General features: G+C 45.5%; 1 protein-coding gene across 1 annotated transcript; it reads right to left on the bottom strand.

Annotated features, from left to right (window-relative positions):
* Nucleotides 1-5,550: 5,550 nt before the first annotated feature.
* Nucleotides 5,551-5,922, bottom strand: LOC310784452 (adenosine receptor A2a-like; the record flags this gene model as incomplete). The annotated part of the gene is made up of 1 exon (XM_083645444.1): nt 5,551-5,922. One exon carries the CDS (start codon nt 5,920-5,922, stop codon nt 5,551-5,553), a length of 372 nt encoding a protein of 123 aa, XP_083501570.1.
* Nucleotides 5,923-21,594: the final 15,672 nt, after the last annotated feature.

Here is a 21,594-nt window from a genome sequence, read left to right as displayed (position 1 = left end):
GACTGTATAATATGACATCATCAGTGCCTATGACATCATCAGTGAGGGCATAAGATGATTTTGGTCAATACTGATGATGTCACAATGTCTATGACATCATCAAGACTTTGAACGTCATCAAGAGCCCTCCACATTAACAACGCCGCTGCGTGCTACAACAGGAACGCTTTATCGCGCTGGCTATCGTTATGATCTTATGATGTCACTGATGATGTCGTAGGCACTGATACACGAGATGGATTCAGCTAGGTGAGCTTTCTGGATATTCATCAAAATGGAACAATTGCAAATAATGTACATTGAACACACACAGCCACACACACACACACACACACACACACACACACACACACACACACACACAGCTTGACCTACAGGTGACACTTTTTACATAAGATGGATTTCACCACTCAGCCATTCAGTCACAACACCTATGACAGGACACACACAACACACATTGTTTTACATTCAATGGATTTGCCCACCTCAACTGCTGAACTAAGGCGACTACACTTTTTAACACCACATGGATTCGCCCAGGTCAACTACTGACCTCCAAGTGCCTACGAGCAAAATCACGCATAGAAGCGACTGCAGCACTTAGAAAGTATCAGAATGAAAACAATATTTCTCGGGCATCTAGTTCTGTTCCAAGTAAGGGTGGAGGAAGGAGGCCTGGAGGACTGTGTTCTCCCATATTATTTTAACATCGTCCCAATAGAGAGGCAAGGTGAATGCCTAACAGAAAACAGAAGGAGATTGGAACATGGAATGGAAGGCCACTGGCTCCAGAAACCTAACCTACCACACATTGGTATTATTTATGCCCTCCAAAGACAAAGCCATCTCTGTCATGGGTTTCTTTGTTCTTTTTTTGTGTAAAATAGTCAGTAGCAACAAAATGATACTTATTCAATCAACATTCATCAGCATTAAACATGTTCTCAGGTGCTGATGCTTGTTTTCACATTGAAATACTTTGACTGTCGACTACGGGCTGTCAGAGCCATAGATATAAACACCTGTTTACATCTATGGTCAGAGCGCTGTCCATGGTTCTGATGTCTTGCTCTATGACCTCTCTATTTCCCACATATACAATAAATAGCCTAATACTCAACTGTAAAAACCAACACATGGTGGTCAAATATAGCCATATGCCTAATGGTGTGTGTGTGTGTGTGTGTGTGTGTGTGTGTGTGTGTGGTTTGTATCTATCATGCATGAGGATTCTAGGCTCACAGGAATATGTCCTTACAGCTGTTGCCAGAACACTGTAACTCTGTGTTAGAAAGTCAGTAGTGACTCACTTGTTCAATGTGATGATCCACAGAGTCACCAGGAGGAATGGCTTGCTTGTTTGTGTCGACCCAGGGGCACAATGGATTCAAGAATTATTCAGATCGCCCCCCAAAATACAGAGGTAATGTTTTTCTGTTGCTTTTGATAAATCATTGCAGGGTTTGTTTGTTTTTTACCACGGCGCTGGGCCAGCAGCCCGCCGGGTCATAAGGTGGAAGAGTCAGGATAGTCAGTCAGTGAGTCGGTCAGTCATGGGTGTATAGTGAGAAAAGGGCCGTAGGGATAGGAAGGTGCTAGAGAGTCAGGAGTCGAGGGGTGGGTAGGTGGAGTGGCTAAGGGGATATGGGTGATGTTGGTGGGGGAGGGGTCATAGGGATAGGAAGGTGCTAGAGAGTCAGGATTGGAGGGGTGGGTAGGTGGAGTGGCTAAGGGGATATGGGTGATGTTGGTGGGGGAGGGGCCATAGGGATAGGAAGGTGCTAGAGAGTCAGGATTCGAGGGGTGGGTAGGTGGAGTGGCTAAGGGGATATGGGTGATGTTGGTGGGGGAGGGGCCATAGGGATAGGAAGGTGCTAGAGAGTCAGGATTCGAGGGGCGGGTAGGTGGAGTGGCTAAGGGGATATGGGTGATGTTGGTGGGGGAGGGGCCATAGGGATAGGAAGGTGCTAGAGAGTCAGGAGTCGAGGGGTGGGTAGGTGGAGTGGCTAAGGGGATATGGGTGATTCATGCAGGATGTAGTTAAGTGCGCCTCAACCTCTGCAGCCAAGCAGGCTGGTCTGGTGCTTCTCAGAAAAGGCAACTTCAGATACTTAGATATTTGGATGTAATCCAAAAGGTACTGGAGCACACAGATCAAGTGTATAATGAAGTTTGTTTTATTAAACTAACGTTTCGACACTACTGTGTCTTCATCAGAGTTATACAACAGCACTTTACATTTGTCTTTTTATAACCTCCTCCCATAATCAGAAGTGATCCAGCTCAGGCTGGAGGGAGGGGGAGGAGGTGATAAGTGGAAGATTGCATTATTGCCATGTAAACATTATTAACATGACAGAGATATAATTCATGTACATATAAGAAATCACATCAATGCAATCCACAATGGATAAGTCAAAACAAAAAGATAGTTTTAGAAATACAACATACAATACAACAATGCATCCCCATAGAACATCCCTCAATAGAACATTTAGGAGGAGGGGGGGGGGGGGGGTGTACGAGGAACCAATCAAAGCAATTCAGTCAAATCGCTGCGTCTCAATGAAGAATTGAATCTTACTTGTTTTTTGTAAATTCCTAACCATGTTTCAATGTCTTTTATTAACACTAACCATTCCTGTAGCAATTTTTTTAATTTTCTACTTTTCTACTATTTAAAATGTTCTATTATTGTTATTTATAATTAATTGTTGATGAATTTTTCATTGTTACAAAGCTTGAGATATATGTATGGGTAACTCACAACAGGGCAGGGACTTTTATTGGAAACTGATGGTTGTCATTTCCCTCCCTCTCCTTGCCCACTAGATGGAGACATGGCCGGCTTTGATTGGTTCCTCGTACACCCCCCCCCCCCTCCTCCTAAATGTTCTATTGAGGGATGTTCTATGGGGATGCATTGTTGTATGTTGTATTTCTAAAACTATCTTTTTGTTTTGACTTATCCATTGTGGATTGCATTGATGTGATTTCTTATATGTACATGAATTCTATCTCTGTCATGTTAATAACGTTTACATGGCAATAATGCAATCTTCCACTTATCACCTCCTCCCCCCCCCTCCAGCCTGAGCTGGATCAGTTCTGATTATGGGAGGTTATAAAAAGACAAATGTAAAGGGATATGGGTGATGTTGGTGGGGGAGGGGTCATAGGGAGAGTGGCGCTGTATGTCTTAAAGCAGTGATTCCCAACCTGTGGGCCGCGGCCCCCTGGTGGGCCGCGAAGGTATTGCAAGTGGGCCGCCAAATCATTTCCAAAAAAGTATGATTTTTGAAAAAAAAAAAAAAAAACAATTTTTTTTTGAAAGATTTTGAAAAATCATACTTGAAAAAGTATGATTTTTGTTTCTTTGATGTTATTGCTTTTGCTTGAATTGAAGTTTCATCTTTACATCATCTTTATATTGGGTTTGTGTTTATTTGTAACCGTATCGATTTAATGGGCTTTCTTCTGATATTTGGATTTTGTTTGGATCTGATATTGGATGTCAAATTGTTATGAGAATGCATTTTTCCATTGTTGAAGGATACCGTTATTTATTAATCATTTGTTAATTAGCCTGTTACAGACAGCCCCTTGCTTGTCATTTCTGACATCTGTGTGGTGCTGATGGACAGCTCCTTGAATGATTGGTGTGTGTGTGTGTGTGTGTGTGTGTGTGTGTGTGTGTGTGTGTGTGGACAGCTCCTTGAAAACTGTAATACTGAAGGTGTTGCAACATGTTACAGGTGCTGTGTTAGTGACTGTGGAGCTTCCAACATGTTTCTCCTGTATTCAGTTCAGTCCTTTATGTTCAATTTTCAATAAAAAAGTGCTCTGAGAACGCATTATATGGCCTTTGTATTTATGGGGTCGGAGGTGGGCCGCGAACATTTTTGAGACATAAAAGTGAGCCCTGAGTTGGAAAAGGTTGGGAACCACTGTCTTAAAGGTTTGCACTTGTTTATCCAGAACCCCGGTAAGAACAGCAGTGCCACACAGTTAAGATGTTTTTTTCTTTTTTTTTACAGGAGCCGTCAAACTCCACCACTGTGACACCCACTGCTACCTGCAAGTCCAAATATTAACATTTACTTGATGTCTTTTGCAATGTTAACCTGTGGAAACACTTCATAAGTACATCCTGTATATAATATATTGGCTTAGTGCTTCATCAAAATCACCCTGCAAGTGCTCAATGTATTAGAGAGATTCTCATCATGTACTTACCCTGCATTACTGTGGTCTTATAATCAACAACTAAGGTGTGCGTTTGTCCTTCATGAAGTTCTTAATAAAAAAAAACACAAAAGACTGTATTTTATCCTTATCTTATCTGTATCAAATTACATAATCCCCCTTTATTTCTGAGGTAGGGTATAACTGCAAAACACAAACTTAGCAATGAATGCATATTTCCTCTTTATTTGTAAACGAAAAACTGAAAAAGAGCATTGCGATTCATTTTTCATCTCACCGATTCGAATCTTCACACATTTGTATCGATTTCTAACTGTCTTGCAATGTATTGTTACATCCATACAAAGTGCTTTCCAGTATTATTTTTTACTTTAGTTTACACACAAAATATGCATCTAACTGTATCCATGATGTTGAATACATGTATTGCTGCAGACATGAGTTGTATTTCATCGCTGTGTCGTATTCATCATTTGTCTTCATGGCACAAGAAAATAAAAGCTCACAAACAAGAGGACTCTTCAAAAAGGTCCTTTTATTGTGTACAGGAGGTGGGAGAGTGGAGGTGTGGAGAGACCATGATACAATACAGGAGGTGGCAGAGTGGAGGTGTGGAGAGACCATGATACAAGTGCTGTTGCGTGTTGAGCATGCATGGTTTCAACTGAGGTGTACAATAACTGCTGAGAAAACAAATACAACTGAGGTGTACAATAACTGCTGAGAAAACAAATACAACTGAGGTGTACAATAACTGTTGAAGTATGTCGTGGGCGCCTAACAGCACAGACACACTGGAAATGGATCCGACGCGGAAGCGAGGCCAAGCAAGAGAAGAGAGCGCCAGTTTGACTACTGAGCGACGTATGTTGTGTTTCTACTTTCGGTTTTAACCCCAACCATAACCCCAACCATAACCAAGTTACCTTGTTGCCTAAACCCAACCAAGTTGGTTTACTTGCCTAAACATAACCAACATTGTTTGATTAACGTGAAGAGAGGATTCCCATGTGCACAGCCAGTAGAAAGATCAGGTGCTGGTCGGTTGCAGGAAAAACATAAATTGAAAAATTAAAGGAACCACCGCAACACTGAGAATGACTTAGTGATATTTATTTATTGTGAACTATAAATAAATATCAGTAAGTCATTCTCAGTGTTGCGATTGTTTGATTAACGTTAGAAAAGGCAGCGAGGCAACTTTTTGTTTCAAATTTGCTTTCGAGATTGTAGCCACGTTTTCAGACATCCGACGTATTTTCGTTCAGAAATGTTCATATTTTACATTTCTGCGGATTCCAAAAAACATACAAAGCCGACATTTTATTCTGGTGATTGAGTTGATCAACTCCACCCAAAAGGTTTCTCCTCTTCCACTGACCTGAGAGGTAACTTGATGGCGATGTAGCGGTCGATGGCGATGGCCAGCAGGCTGAAGATGGAGCTCTGGGTGAGCACCAGCACAAAGCAGGCGATGAACAGGCAGCCGTAGAAGTTGGAGCAGAAGCCCGTGCTGATGGCCATGGCGAAGGGGATGGCCAGCACGCCCACGGCGATGTCGGCCACCGCCAGCGACACCACGAAGAAGTTGGTGATGCTCTGCAGGTTGCTGTTGAGGCCCACGGCCCAGCACACCAGCACATTGCCCAGCACGGAGAAGGCAGCGATCAGCAGCTCCAGCAGCATGTACAGGGCAGACCAGGGGTCAGAGTGCATGGTGACGCTGACGAGGAGGAGGGAGCACGCCTCGCCTCGCCTCAACCACCATCGCTGCAGCCCGGCAGCCGCTGCTCACACGGTTCCTACGCAGGAGAGAGGAGAGAGGGGTGGGGAGGAGATGATCATTATAAAGTAAAGTTGGTTGTTTCTGTGCATTCTTGCTTTTAGCTCAAATAGAGACTGAGGACAATCTCCCAGCCTTTGTTGTTAAAACTGAGTGAAACTATACGACCGCCCCACCAATATATGCCTCCGTCAACAAGTGAGCAGTCGACATCCACGTCTGTCAAGATTTTTGAACCCAATGTGAAGGAATTCCGTCAAGGTGTTAATGAGATATTGCGTTAACGAGCTTGGGAATGGCGTTCGTGAGGTCACAGTGACCTTGACCTTTGACCACCAAAATATAATTAGTTCATCTTCTTTCACAAAGAAGGTCATCATGAACAATGTGATTTGTCCAAACACACCAAGTCAGAAAGAAGCAATAGAAATGATGACATTAGAAAAGGTAGCCTTTGGATTGCAAGATGAGACAGAATATACTGAAACTTGGGCACCACTGGAAAGATACTTAAAAGTTATGAGTATTTTAATCTGTGATGTGTCTAAAAGAAAAAATGTATGAAAAAGTTATAATAATGATTCATCATGATGTACTACTGCAGAGATGAAAGTAACCAAATCACTCAAAATATCTGCAAAACTCATTTTCAACTTTCTTTGGCTCATTACCAACAATGTGTAGCAGCGACATGTGAAGGTTTCTGCCAGACCACCACACACATTCAGAGAGAGAGAAGACCACCACACATATTCAGAGAGAGAGAGTAGGAAGAGAGAGAGAGAGAGAGAGATAGTGAGTGCAGGGAGAGAGAGAGAAAAGAGTGAGTTCCATCACCATGTTGATCAAATCAGAGAGAGAGAGACACTGAAGGTTAGTGCAGAGAGAGAGAGAGAGAGAGACTGAAGGTTAGTGCAAGAAGAGAGAGAGAGACTGAAGGTTAGTGCAGGAAGAGAGAGAGAGAGAGAGAGAGAGAGAGAGACTGAAGGTTAGTGCAGGAAGAGAGAGAGACACTGAAGGTTAGTGCAGGAAGAGAGAGAGAGAGAGACACTGAAGGTTAGTGCAGAGAGAGAGAGAGAGAGAGAGAGAGAGAGAGAGAGAGAGAGAGAGAGAGAGAGAGAGAGAGAGAAAACATTACATTATACATTGTAATATAATGAAGACATTGCTGTGATAGTGTGGAGAACATCAGTAGCTTGGTAGCGTTGCTTTACAGTTCATCATTCACCATGATACAGTCAGCTTGAGCCTCTTTGCAGGTCACATGACTACTGATGTGTCAGGAGGAGGAGCCTGTGGAGCCACAGAGGATGCCTGAGAGAAGGGGGGGGAGAGAGAGGAGAGAGAGAGGGGGAGAGAGAGAGGGGGGGAGAGAGAGAGGGGGGGAGAGAGAGGGGGAGAGAGAGGGGGGGAGAGAGAGGGGGAGAGAGAGAGGGGGGGAGAGAGAGGGGGAGAGAGAGAGGGGGGGAGGGGAGAGAGAGAGGGAAGGAGTAGTCTCTTAGAACAGACGAGTTGGCTTCCGCAATTTTCAAATGCTTCCGCCATACCGTCTGTACTTCGTAGGGGAGAATCATGCACCAACCGGAATGGGAAGTAGAAAGGCGGGTCTTCCGCTCATTAGTCCAATCAGAATCCAATATGCCGCATTTTTCGTGGACCCACGTGTCGTGATTGGTCGGATTCTGTCGAACTTCTTTCCTGTCTGAAGGTTTTTTTCCCAACTTCCTTGTGCATGTTCTGGGGGTGTAACGTCCAGACTGTATATAGCTGCATTCGCCGGATGTAGATGAGACAGTCTGTTTTAAGAGACTAGGGAAGGAGGGGAGCGAGAGGGAGAGGGGGGAGAGAGGGGAGAGAGAGAGAGGGGAGAGAGAGGGAGGGGAGAGGGAGGGGGAGAAAGAGGGGGAGGGGAGAGAGAGAGAGGGAGAGGGAAAGAGGCTTGTTTTGGGTCTGTGTATACACTTTATGATTAGCAATACAAAACAGGTTTTAGCCTTTTTCCCCCAATATTGTATTTTAATTTGTCAGAACAGTGCATAGACAAGACAAACGAACATGCTCAGACACAGGGGGGGACATACATACAGTATATACAGTATATTATCAACATTCAATATTACAACATGATTACCAGCTGCATAAGCTGCTTATGTGCTTGTGAGAGATATTGTGCCTGATGGGATCCCACACAAGAGTCACCCCATCAAGGTACTGTAGGCTAGAAACAGCTGTCATAGACTTTGATACAAACCTGGGAAGCTGTTCTATGAACATTCAGCTTTGGTTTTGCTGCTGCAACATGGGAGTCACCAAACTGAATTAGATGAGATAGATAGAGAGATAGAGAGATAGAGAGAGAGAGAGAGAGAGAGAGAGAGAGAGAGAGAGAGAGAGAGAGAGAGAGAGAGAGAGAGAGAGAGAGAGAGAATGGACAAGAGGCTGTAGGACCGGTTGTATGATTGGTAACACCTGGCAAGTTTTTCTCCCTTAGCAGTGCTAGGTTTCAACAGCTACTGAATATATGTTGTGTTCATGGTGTGAAATGTGATGTTAAATACAATGCTAAAAAGAGTGTTGTTACTGTATGAGGTAGAACAAAAGGAGACAGGGATCTGACTTCTCCTGCTTTATATTTGTCAGAGGCTCAGAGCATGCTCTATCTGTGATCAAACTAAATGTCTGGGACACTTCATCACAGATCACATGTCTGATGATGATGATGATGATGACGACATGTGTAAACAATGCCATGTGTTTATGTACAAGCAAACATGGTAAGGAAATTCCACTCATGTTCTGATACTGCCCCCTTGTGGGTGAAGCATAACAAAGCAAGCATCCACAAACTTCAAGTTGCTTATAATGTCTGACTGTAATGCAGGAGTCAACACTTTTCAGCTGCTCATGAGAAATCTGATGATGTACAAGTTTATTTACAGGGAAAAGTCAAAAGTTTTAGAATGGGGATTTCACTTAAATGAATAAAATAAGGTCTGTGGTTAACAAACGTTTCTGGGAGCGATAATTTGAGGTCAGCAGGATAATCTTCACCAACTTGAATCACTTTTAGGACTTTTGAAACGTAAATGCGTTTTTTAACGCAATTTTTAGAAGACGCTTCAAATTCACGTTTGTGAAGATTATCCTGCTGAACCCAAATTACCACTCCCATAAACTTTTGTTATTCATATTCTCAAATACACTACTGCCGCATGCGCTGGGACGCGTCATCAGTGATGTTATCTGGGGTCGTAAGGTGTTTCGGGTCTGTCAACATCATACACCCTCGCCCAGTAGACCCAGCCGAGGCCAATTAAGACCCCGACTCGCATCCCAGAAGCCGCTCACGGATCAGCCTTACTACTCTGTCTGCAACGTTGCCCGCGGGGCGTGATTTCTAACCCCACATAAGATAGGCAATAACCACGCCCTGTGCCCGCCTACGCAGCACAGTTCTTTACACTGTAAAGAACTTTCCGGCCCGTTGCTGGACGCGTGCGGTTCACCCTCCAGGTGACTCTGTGAGATTTCAGCCATGCCATCAACTCATCCTTTGTTGACAAGGCCATCCGAAGAGTGGCCCTGAAGTTAACGTGGTCAGCTGTCTCACTAAGGGTGTCATAACAGCACACATGGTATGAATAGCCGTCTGGCATAGAGGCCTATCAAACACAAGAGTAAAAAAAAAAAAAATTATTTTTACATACCTATAGCCTATAATATAGCTACCATTAGCCTTTTCCAGTTCACACCCAATTGACCCATTTTGTGTCTAAGATGCAAGCAAAACTAAAATGGCAAAAATGAAAGAAGTTTACTATGGTATTTATTTTATAGGCTACTATTCAAAGCAGACCTTCAAAACAGGAAACCCAGAGATATTACTCTTGGGGTTGATGCAGGTTGATAGGATTTTCTCACAGGGCTTTCTGAGGAGAAAGATAATTATTGCCTCAAATATCAGATTAAGACGAGATGAAAAAAGTTGTGCTATAAGAACAATCTAACTGTGTTAGTTTTGCTAAGAAGTTTTGATGGAGAAAAATTAGTTAAAACATTGTTAATTTACCCTTTTACCGAAATCATGTTGTAGCGGCACGCTGAGCTGCATGCAGGCTGAAGCCTTGTCAGTCTGCTTGTCACGCACCAGGAGCTTGTCAAGTAATCACCGTCCCATTGGCTCACGTGAGCGGCCAATCCCGGCGCTTGACTGCTGCGTAGGCGGGCACAGGGCGTGGTTATTGCCTATCTTATGTGGGGTTAGAAATCACGCGCCCGCGGGAGGGGTAAGAGAGAACGCCCAATCCGCTGCAATAGAGCTAGTGCTACGCCGCAGTATTGGACCTTCGGTGCATGGAGGATCTAGGCTCTGTGGGTTTCTCCCGGCCGTGCTCCTCCTTCGTCTCACCAGACCCTCCCGTGGCAAAGGCAATCCAGAGGCTGAGAGGATGCCTCAAGGACGCCTCAAGAGGGCCTGTGCGCTGCACGTCATTTACCTGCGTCGAGCACCTCGCTCTAGCCTGAAGGACCCCAGGCCGCGCCGATCTTTGCGCAGATTTTCAGGAGGCTGATCCGTAGCGTTTGTGGATTTCTCCCTCACGAGAGAGCCAAGATGGGGTGCTAATCCCATCCCGTACCGGTTGCCGTCTCTCCGGCCGTCAACTGTCTCTCCAGCTCGTCACCAAACTATACTTGGTTGTCACCTAGTCTTTCCTAGGTGTCACTGGCCAGAGGCAAGCCAGGATTCTATATTCTCAAATACACTACTGCCGCATGCGCTGGGACGCGTCATCAGTGATGTTATCTGGGGTCGTAAGGTGTTTTGGGTCTGTCAACATCATACACCCTCGCCCAGTAGACCCAGCCGAGGCCAATTAAGACCCCGACTCGCGTCCCAGAAGCCGCTCACGGATCAGCCTTACTACTCTGTCTGCAACGTTGCCCGCGGGAGGGGTAAACGAGAACGCCCAATCCGCTGCAATAGAGCTAGTGCTACGCCGCAGTATTGGACCTTCGGTGCATGGAGGATCTAGGCTCTGTGGGTTTCTCCCGGCCGTGCTCCTCCTTCGTCTCACCAGACCCTCCCGTGGCAAAGGCAATCCAGAGGCTGAGAGGATGCCTCAAGGACGCCTCAAGAGGGCCTGTGCGCTGCACGTCATTTACCTGCGTCGAGCACCTCGCTCTAGCCTGAACCACACACCACCTTATTTTATGCACTTAACACGTTGAGTGCCAAGGACGAGATATCTCGGCTTACATAAACATTTTTTTTTTTGACGGTGGGACATCGATCAACCCCTTTTACGTCTCCTATACCAGAATTGGAGGAAGAGAATGTGTATAATCTATTTTACCGACCAGCTAGGTGGCGACAGTGCTCTCCAGACAGAGAGAAAGCACAGCCGCGGGTCCGCGGGAGAAAGCCATTCTAATTTTCAAGGAAATAGCTGGGCGAAAACGCTTTCGATTTCACACACACACACACACACACACACACACACACACACGCGCGCGCACACACACACACTCGAGTACCTTTGAGCATAAATATGACCAGAATCGCAAAAGCTTGATCAAAGCTCTCAACCAAAACTCCAAGAAGCGAGCGAGTCCAACCAGACTTCCTCAAAGAGCGGCCGCTCAGACAGGCACAGCCGCACAGCAGCTGCAAAGCAGTGAGACTAGAGCTGTCGCGATTCCTCGAGTACCTCGAATAACTCGAATAATTAAATTGATCGAGGCCAAAATGATTCGCCTCGACAGGGCATTTAGAGAGACTGTTTCTCACGGACGCTTACTGGTGTGGCACAGCGCTCTTCCTGTGTAAACACGTGAGGACACATGGCAGACAGACCAGAGAGCAGCTATAGCGACTAGCGAGCGGACCCCGCAAAATGGAACGATGCGACGGAGAAAGCAGACAGGAGGAGCCGGGAAGGGAAGAACCAGGGCCGAAAAAGCGACCGAAACTGTCTAAAGTGTGGGATCATTTCACGCTGAAAAAGGACACGAACTCAGTGGTGTGCAAGTACTGTAAGACGATCCTTGCATATCACAACAGTCAATGCTTCAGCACCTGAACCGTAAACATCCAGTCTACGCATCCACCACCGCATCTACGTCGAGCGGAGCAAGGTAACGTAACGTTAACTATACACAACGCTAATGTAAATGTATGCTAATGATTGCTACTTGATATTAAGACTAGTAGTAGTTGTGCTGCTGGCTTGCCACGTTGCCAATATGACTATTAGTAACTGCATTCACGCTGCATTTTTTTGATGTGGCTTGCCGTTTTCTGTGAGAAATACAAAGCTCAACCTAACGTTAACCTAACGTTAGCGGCTAATTTAACAGCGTTGTGTGTGTGTGTGTGTGTGTGTGTGATCACACTAGCCTGTTGGTGTGTGAGAGAGAGAGAGTGAGTGTGTGTGTGTGAGAGAGAAAGAGTGTGTATGTGGAGAATGTACATGGGACATTTTGAAAAGACTGAGGGACTGCAGCTGGTGCGGCTAGGTGAGCTAACGTTAGCTGCCACACCGCACGTGTAGTGAAAAGCTAGCCTGTTGCTCAGGCTAGCCGCCGTGGAGTTTTCCCCAGCGTAGAGGAGCATGGGGAAAAGCGTCGGAGAATGACGGAGGAGCAAGCCAGAGAGAAGCGGTCGGCCATGCGGCGCTGTCCGGTGGAGAAGGGGGAGCTGGTCGGTGAAGGAGCCCAGGGGCAGGCGCTACAGGAGCGGGCCCAGGGTGAGCGCGTCGCCGGAGGTGCTCTGGAGCTACGTGCGGGAGAGCCGGCGTCCCTGGAGTTCAGCTGGGTCGCCATGGACTGAGTTCGGGTTAAACGTGCCCTGTTGTTCTGAACTGTTCCGGGTCTATTATTTGTTTCACCATACTGTTGACTTGTTTTATTTTGTTTTTATGTAATGAGCATGTTTCACTGTAAAGATGATTGAATTGACTGTGTGGCTTCCTGACTGGAGAGCTGAGAAACGTACTGCAGATCCCTGACCTTGGTGTGGGAGCCTCCGATCACCTCTTCATACTTTTCCCTCGGAGAGCGACGAGGATGTAGGTGGAGAGTAGCTGGACGAGGAGCCGCTGCTCACGGGGACACTGGGACTGTTCAGGTGTTGCGGGGTCGGGCCGGGGAGCCACAGCGGAGTGTTGGAAGGAGTATGAAAATGCTGTATAGTGTATAATATGTGTTTGATTTGTAATGTTTATTCCAGGCTTAATATAGAGTATACTGTACAGGAGCTCGTTACATTTGGTATGTTGGCGAAGCGCTGGGAATGGTGTAGCATAAAGCTAAAGTAGCTATTAGATAGCTAGGATGGTTTGGATGTGTGTTAAGGTGGACACGGTCGCATGAGCCCAAAGGGACCACGTGTAGTGGGGTGTAGGCTGCACCCCTATGTTCTGAAAGGGTTGGGGGTCTGATCAACCTGTGATTCCTTTTAATCTGTTTTACAGATAGTTCTCAAACTGAACTCAAAGATTAGATCTTTGTTAGCTGGTCCAGGGGGCAAGATTGGGGAGTGTCTTACGGAAGCACTGTACTTAGTGTGAAGTGGAGCTTTGATGCAGGATGATTTTGGTGAAATTCAGGGGGGGTGAATGTAACGGGTTTAATCTGGTTACGTATGAATTTAACCAAAAACACCACCATTTCCTCGTTTTGTAGGCTATGTGAATGTCTTGTTTGAGTGTTCTGTTGTTGTTGCGTGTGAACACACCCCAAGTGGTGTGTCGCTTAGTGCACATGCGCACAGCTCCAGGAAGAGAGTCGTATGGGAAGATGGCAACAAGACCAGGTGTGTCGACGATATCTCCGCCTGAGTGAACGTTATTATTTATAGTTTATTGTTGATTTTGTATCAGTGTATGCAGCAGTTTATTGTTTTATTTATTTTGTGATCAGTAAAGAGTTTGAGACCCACTACAGCTGCCTCCTGCCTCATGAATGTCGCCACACAGTATGTAAAAGCCAGAACACAACGCAGACGAAACACACCGGCTACACGTAGACTTTGACTGCTATTTACACTGACAGATAGGATTCTTCCAAGACCCACATAGAGGCCATTTACACCTGGCACTAACATGTGTTTTCTGTGATCAGATTGCAATCGGATAGTGCTTGACCACTTGAAAGTACAGGTGTAAACGCCCGCAAGACCCTGAAGACGGATTGCGATCTGATCGGCCAAACCACCTCCGGAGGTGGTCAGGGATGCATTGTGACCACATTGAACACAAGTGTAAATGCAATGTGTCCTCTCAATCCGCATACAGCAACTGTATGTGCAGTGCTGGTTCTGACCTCCTTGGTGCCCTAAGCAAGAGGGGCCCCTCCTAGCTGCCCTTTGCCATCGCCACACAGTCACACCTGACCCCTCAGTGCTTCCATTACAATCCTCCCTCCTGTACTGTACAAATACATCGCCTGCTGTTGCATCCGGCCCTTTTCAAACTGCTCTCCCCCAGATCTCCTGTTATACATGTTCAAATATAAAACACTTTTATACTCTGGCTTAGCTGAATACTTGATGGTCATTATTTAATGAGCAATGTGCATCCATATTGCCCAGTATGCCCATTAAACATTTTTAATTTAATATGTAATCAATAGCTATTTAGTCAATGTCACTCCCTTGCTTTCCATCTTGAATTAGTCCAGACTTTTAACTAAACCTTGACTGAGTCTGATAGACTAAATAAATAGTGTTTTTGTTATTGTTTGTGTTTTCCAGTTATTTTGTATTGTGTCTTGATTTTTTTGTGTGCACCACCACCAACTGTGAATATAATTTCTTCTCTCGAGAATATTTTCCATCATACATCTGTCTATCTATCTATCTGTCTGTCTGTCTGTCTGTCTGTCTGTCTGTCTGTCTGTCTGCCTGTCTATCTATCTATCTATCTATCTATCTATCTATCTATCTATCTATCTATCTGTCTATCTGTCTGTCTGTCTGTCTGTCTGTCTGTCTGTCTGTCTGTCTGTCTGTCTGTCTGTCTGTCTGTCTGTCTATCTATCTGTCTGTCTGTCTGTCTGTCTGTCTGTCTGCCTGCCTGTGCCTGTCTGTCTGCCTGCCTGCCTACCTGCCTGCCTGCCTGTCTGCCTGCCTGCCGGCCTGTGCCTGTCTGTCTGCCTGCCTACCTGCCTGCCTGTTTGCCTGGCCGTCTGTGCCTGTCTGCCTGCCTGCCTACCTGCCTGTCTGCCTGTCTGCCTGCCTGCCTGTGCCTGCCTGTGCCTGTCTGCCTGTCTGCCTGCCTGCCTGCCTGGCCGTCTGTGTCTGTCTGCTTGCCTGCCTGATTGCCTGCCTGCCTGAGAGCAGCCAAAGAGTGTTCAAGGCAAGAATTGACATTTACTTTTTGAGAGTGCCGCTTTGGCACAATGGGACAACAGGCCAAAATGGCAGGTCTGCTATGCGCTGGTGTTCCAATGGATGATGTATTAGTTGTCACTTCTTATCAATGTAAGTTCTTTTGTGCAATTTTACAGTGTTGGGGGTCTTATGCTAGATGTGTAGTGAGCGTAGAGGGCGGACTGGCTCTGTCTATGTGGATTGAGAGGACACCTGTTTTGGGTGATCAGATTGCCATCAATCTGATCACCCAAAACGCATGTTAACGCCAGGTGTAAATGAAATCAGGCTAATGTGGTCAAGATCTATATAATGCAATCTGATCAGAGAAAATGCATGTTAGTGCCTATTCAATTGAAGCCAGTTGAGGTCTTGTAATTGAAGGAGGAACTCACTGTGAGCCACAAGGTGAAGGCTTTTTGCCACTGATATGATGTCTGTAATGACTGGTCACTGTGAAGCCAGTCTGATATGATGTCTGTAATGACTGGTCACTGTGAAGCCAGTCTGATATGATGTCTGTAATGACTGGTCACTGTGAAGCTAGTCTGATATGATGTCTGTAATGACTGGTCACTGTGAAGCCAGTCTGATATGATGTCTGTAATGACTGGTCACTGTGAAGCCAATCTGATATGATGTCTGTAATGACTGGTCACTGTGAAGCCAATCTGATATGTCTGTAATGACTGGTCACTGTGAAGCCAGCCTGATATGATGTCTGTAATGACTGGTCACTGTGAAGCCAGTCTGATATGATGTCTGTAATGACTGGTCACTGTGAAGCCAATCTGATATGTCTGTAATGACTGGTCACTGTGAAGCCAGTCTGATATGATGTATGTAATGACTGGTCACTGTGAAGCCAGTCTGATATGATGTCTGTAATGACTGGTCACTGTGAAGCTAGTCTGATATGATGTCTGTAATGACTGGTCACTGTGAAGCCAGTCTGATATGATGTCTGTAATGACTGGTCACTGTGAAGCCAGTCTGATATGATGTCTGTAATGACTGGTCACTGTGAAGCCAGTCTGATATGATGTCTGTAATGACTGGTCACTGTGAAGCCAGTCTGATATGATGTCTGTAATGACTGGTCACTGTGAAGCTAGTCTGATATGATGTCTGTAATGACTGGTCACTGTGAAGCTAGTCTGATATGATGTATGTAATGACTGGTCACTGTGAAGCCAGCCTTCTGTATATAATGTTTTCTATTCCCCCTGTCAGCATATACTTGAAAAAGGTCTTGTACCCAAACGTTGTATACTAAATCCCTGTTTGAGCAAGTGAAGACAGTGCGCAGGTGTCCCTTCCTCTTCTATGTAATAAAACATCTAAAAGCAAAAATCTGTCTGTGGTCTAATTTGTGTCAGTCTACGGGTCCTTGCTGTGAAAAGGTTTGAGAACCACTGACACACTGTAAAGAACTTAACAGTAAAATATATAAACATTTATTTTTATTGTTGGTAACTGTAAAACTCAACCTCAAAGTCAGATGAAGGAAGCATTTCATGTTTTCCAGGAGATATAAAACTACTAGCTACATGCTAACTACGCTGCACAGCCCAGTTGCTAGACTAAAACAACAACAGCAACTTGACATGATTGTAACCACCAGTTCAGATGTAACTGAAGTTACCTTGTGAGTGAAATCCACAACTGCATTTATACGATTGTGTCACCAAGGCCATTCTGTCCCCCTCAGCTGCAGAGACACTTTCTGTAATAAAGTGATGCAACACAGTCACTGCCCAACGTTATGAACACATTATACTGCTATAGTGCCACTACGTTATAAACACATAGCCTACAATGCTAACTGCCACCACATACGTTATCTGATTAGTCTGCATGATTGAAAACAGTAAAGTGTATTGTGTCAGTCAGGGTCATGCTGTTAATTTGAACATGGATGTGCCATAATTATTATTCTACCTTAAGATAGAGGCCATGCCATCTTTTTGGCGAACAGATGGCCCAAACACATGCAAATGCCTTGTGCGTTTTCTTACTACTAGACGCTATGATCTGAAATCATGTACAGTATTACAGTTACAGTAATAAACAGACGCCAGTGCGTGCAAATGGCCGTGTCATCATCAACATTAGCTTGTGTGTTTTCTGACTAGCCTAGCATTAGCATTAGCTATAGCATTACTACCCAGACCAGACACCATGATCTAAAAGAAACAGCCAACTTTAGTCGTTAGCTAGCGATTGACGTTACAGAGCTATTTACATTTAACGTCACGTCAAAGACTGTGGTCAAAGATGCGCCCAATTTTATCACCGATAAAAATGCAGATAGCCAAAACTTCGCTTCAGTTCAATGTTAACGTTAATTCAATTCCAGCAGATTAGCATGAAAACGAACATGTAGAAACGTGTTACCTGAAATTGACCTCCGCACTTGCCTTATTGATGAAATATTGAGGTCGCATGTGATTGGCCGACTTGTGCAGCGCATCCCTTCTCGAACGTTGATTGGTTCTGACAGAGAGGCGGGGATTTGGACAAGTTTAAAACGGCGACACTGCCGTTTGAGAGATCAGTCGGTCGCTAGTTCTCTCTCGAACAAGAAGTATTTCAGTTGTCTCTTGAGCACCCGTTGAAAAGCTGAAATCTGAAACGATGTATGTCACCACCACTGATGACTATCATGAGGTTGTCTGGAGCAGCACCTGCAGCTCCAGCAGCCCAACACATCTCCATGCCCCGGTCGACTCTGGGTTCGACCCAGATGGCTCTAGCGGCAACAGCAGCGCTATGCGCCATTGGAGCCTCCCGGACGTGCTCTGCAGCGCCTCCACTGATTACTGGCTGCAGGCCGTTATGGGCGAGGGCTGCTTTGGTAAAGTTGCCCGGTACTGCAAGAGCGACACACAGACGGACGTGGCTGTGAAGGTCCTGGGGAGGGGGGCTCATGCCTTAAAGGACTATAACAGAGAGGTACGTATTTTATTATTGTGATGATCAATTTCGCATGATGACTTAAATTGTTTAAAATCAGTTGTATATACCCAGCTGTCAGTAAGCAGAGTTAGTTGTTGTTGTTTAAAATAGTTTAATTTTAGTTTAGTTAATCATGCTTTTTGACCTGTAAACTAAATTATATGGCTGGCTATGATGAAACACCTCAATGCTGACTTTGACATATAAATGTATACATTAAGAAAATCTGCATTTCATGGGTTGAAATGGCTCACTGTGTCATCTGCTGTAAAAAAAGAAAAGAAAAGACAAATATTGTTGTTTATTTCAGTTATGCAATGCAATGAACCTGGCTATCTTCTCATCTTCTCTCCCCAGCGGGCGATGCTGGAGACCATCAGCATGTTGAACACAGACATGTGTCACCTGGTGAAATGGCATGACTGCTTTGTTCACCAGGGACACCCCTGTCTCGTGTTCGAGATGCTGGACCGGACCCTGGACAGCCTGATCAGAGAGAGAGCGTTCCAGCCCCTCACTCTCACTGAGATCAGGCCCATCATGAAGCAGCTGGTCCAGGCTCTGGCAGGCCTGAAGTCAGTAGGGCTGATCCACGGGGACATTAAACCAGACAACATCATGCTGGTGAATGCCGTGGATCAGCCCTACAAAGTCAAGCTCATCGACTTTGGCCTGGCCGCTCCTGTCGCCTCAGTCAGCCCTGGAGACACATTCTCTGCTCTGATTTTCAGGTATGTTCTATTGAGAGTTTTGTAGCACTACTGTTCATGAATAGTTGGGGTTCTTCTATCATTCCTCTAGCTTCTAGGATTTGTTTTTTTTACATTTGACTACAATTCACAGTTGGTGTCAACATTTTGTTTATTTGTTTGTCTTATGTTTTGTCTCTGGTCTTCCACCTTCAGGGCTCCAGAGGTCATCTTGGGCCTCCAGCCTACTGAGGCCATAGACATGTGGGCCCTGGGTTGTGTCGTGGCCTACATGATCCTGGGTACCCCCATGTTCATGTACAATAATGAATATGATGCCGTAAGTACATACCTATGCCTATATTTGACTGTGCAGTTACTCATAAGACCACCAGGTGGCTTCCTCCACAGAGCCATATGGAGATGTGATGTAGAATCTATGCTAATGTGCTGCTGTATTGTCTTTCCAGATGAGATGCATCGTGGACACACGGGGGGTTCCAGAGAACAAGATGCTGGATGCTGGAGTCTACACCTCCATGTTCTTCAGGCAGGATGAGGGCATCTGGACACTGAAGGTATTGTAACACCCTCCTGCTTTGGCTCTGCCTGTTTTTTCTTTTTCCATAATTCTTTGAAGATTGTTCAAACATGTGTGAAGAAGTATCTCATAGGCCTACATTCTGTTTCTTTAGTCACCTGAGGAGTTCACCGGGCATGGCGGGCAGAGGCGCACAATAGACATCCTGTCCCCATGGAAGATGCGCTTCAGGCAAGAGTTGCTATATGTAAGTGCCCCCTGTTTTCTTAAGAAAGTGTGTGTGTGTGTGTGTGTGTGTGTTTCAGCTTGAAAGGTTAACATTCAAATGGAGTTTAATGTGTTTAGAATCTTTACTGCTCCTAAAGTTGGTGTAGTAGTAGTCCAGTATTACTGTATGTGTGTATGTGAGCCACATATCAAGACCAGCATTGATTTGGTTTTCATTGTTTAAATTAAAGACGTGTCAAGTGCCAAATAGAAGGAAGGAAGGACAGACTGACAGACACAGACTGACTGACTGACACAGACTGACTGACTGACTCACAGACAGACAGACTGACAGACACAGACTGACTGACTGACTCACAGACAGACTGACTGACTCACAGACAGACTGACTGACTCACTGACAGACACAGACTGACTGACTGACTCACAGACTGACTGACTGTCTCACAGACAGACAGACAGACTGACTGACTGTCTCACAGACAGACTGACTGACTCACATACAGACAGACTGACTCACAGACTGACTGACTGTCTCACAGACAGACTGACTGACTCACATACAGACAGACTGACTCACTGACTGACTGACTGACTCACAGACTGACTGACTGACTCACATACAGACAGACTGACTCACTGACTGACTGACTGACTCACAGACTGACTGACTGTCTCACAGACAGACTGACAGACTGAACCTCCCTTCCTTGCTTGCATTTGGCACTGACAAGTCTTGTAACAATTGCTATGACTACCAATTAGACAGACAGACAGACTTGAATATAAATAGTGTTCATTTGCTGCTTTTCAAATGAGCTGTGAGGTGAATTTGACTGAACTGTCATTGACTGTGTTTTTAAATGCAGCGGAACCCAGAGGCAGCAGGTCCAATTGAAGTATGGGACAAGATGATGTTTCTCAACCTCCTGGAAACCATGCTGGAAGTGGACGTGAGGCAGAGAGCAACACCCGCTGAGGCTCTGCGGGATCCATTCCTCCACCTGGGACACCTGGAGGACCTCTACACCAGGCACAGCTCTTAGTAAGTGTGTGTGCCTGTTGTGTGTCTTGGTGTGAACGCTGCCTGTTGTGTGTCTTGGTGTGAACGCTGCAGTGTGTATGCCTGTTGTGTGTCTTGGTGTGAACGCTGTTAACAGACAAAACACATGGTTGGACAGGGGCTTGATGGATGGAGGGATGGATGATAGGAATGATGGATTGATTGAGTGATTGATTGATTAATTGATTGATTGATGGATGAATTGATTGACTGTCATATTTCTTACAGTGTGAGAGAGGCCTTCCTGACGATGGATGTTGCCATGACAACTGCCACCACTGGCCCAGCTGACGGGGCTTCCACCGCTGCCCCCACTGTGGTCAAGCCAAAAAGTAAGATCCAAATTTGATCTGTACAAATGTATTATTTCTGCCTCATAGTATGTTTCCTCATGTTGAGCAGGGTGACCATTTGACTCAACTTCAAATGACTTTTCTTGCAGAATTCAGACCTGTTAAGAAGCTGCGCAGATTCGGCTCCAGGGTGTTGAGGGCCCTCTGTTGCTGCTTTCCCCAGGCTGAGGAGTGAGGAGGAGTGAGGACCGTGCCACGCTCATCGCCTTCAAAGAGATCACCGCCATGGCCGACCGCATCAACCTACCTAGCAATCCCATCGACAGAACAAACAAGGTCTTCAAACAAGTTTTACCAACAGAAGAGCCTGAAAGGGCGAGCCAACGACGCCATCGCATCTTCCTGCCTCTACATCGTGCCTGTAGACAAGAAGGGGTTCCAAGGACAGGCGCTGGAGACGAGC

This window comes from Poromitra crassiceps, assembly GCF_964638095.1.
Source record: "Poromitra crassiceps genome assembly, chromosome: 10".
Lineage (NCBI taxonomy): Eukaryota > Metazoa > Chordata > Actinopteri > Beryciformes > Melamphaidae > Poromitra > Poromitra crassiceps.
This window is presented reverse-complemented; position numbering and strand designations above follow the sequence as displayed.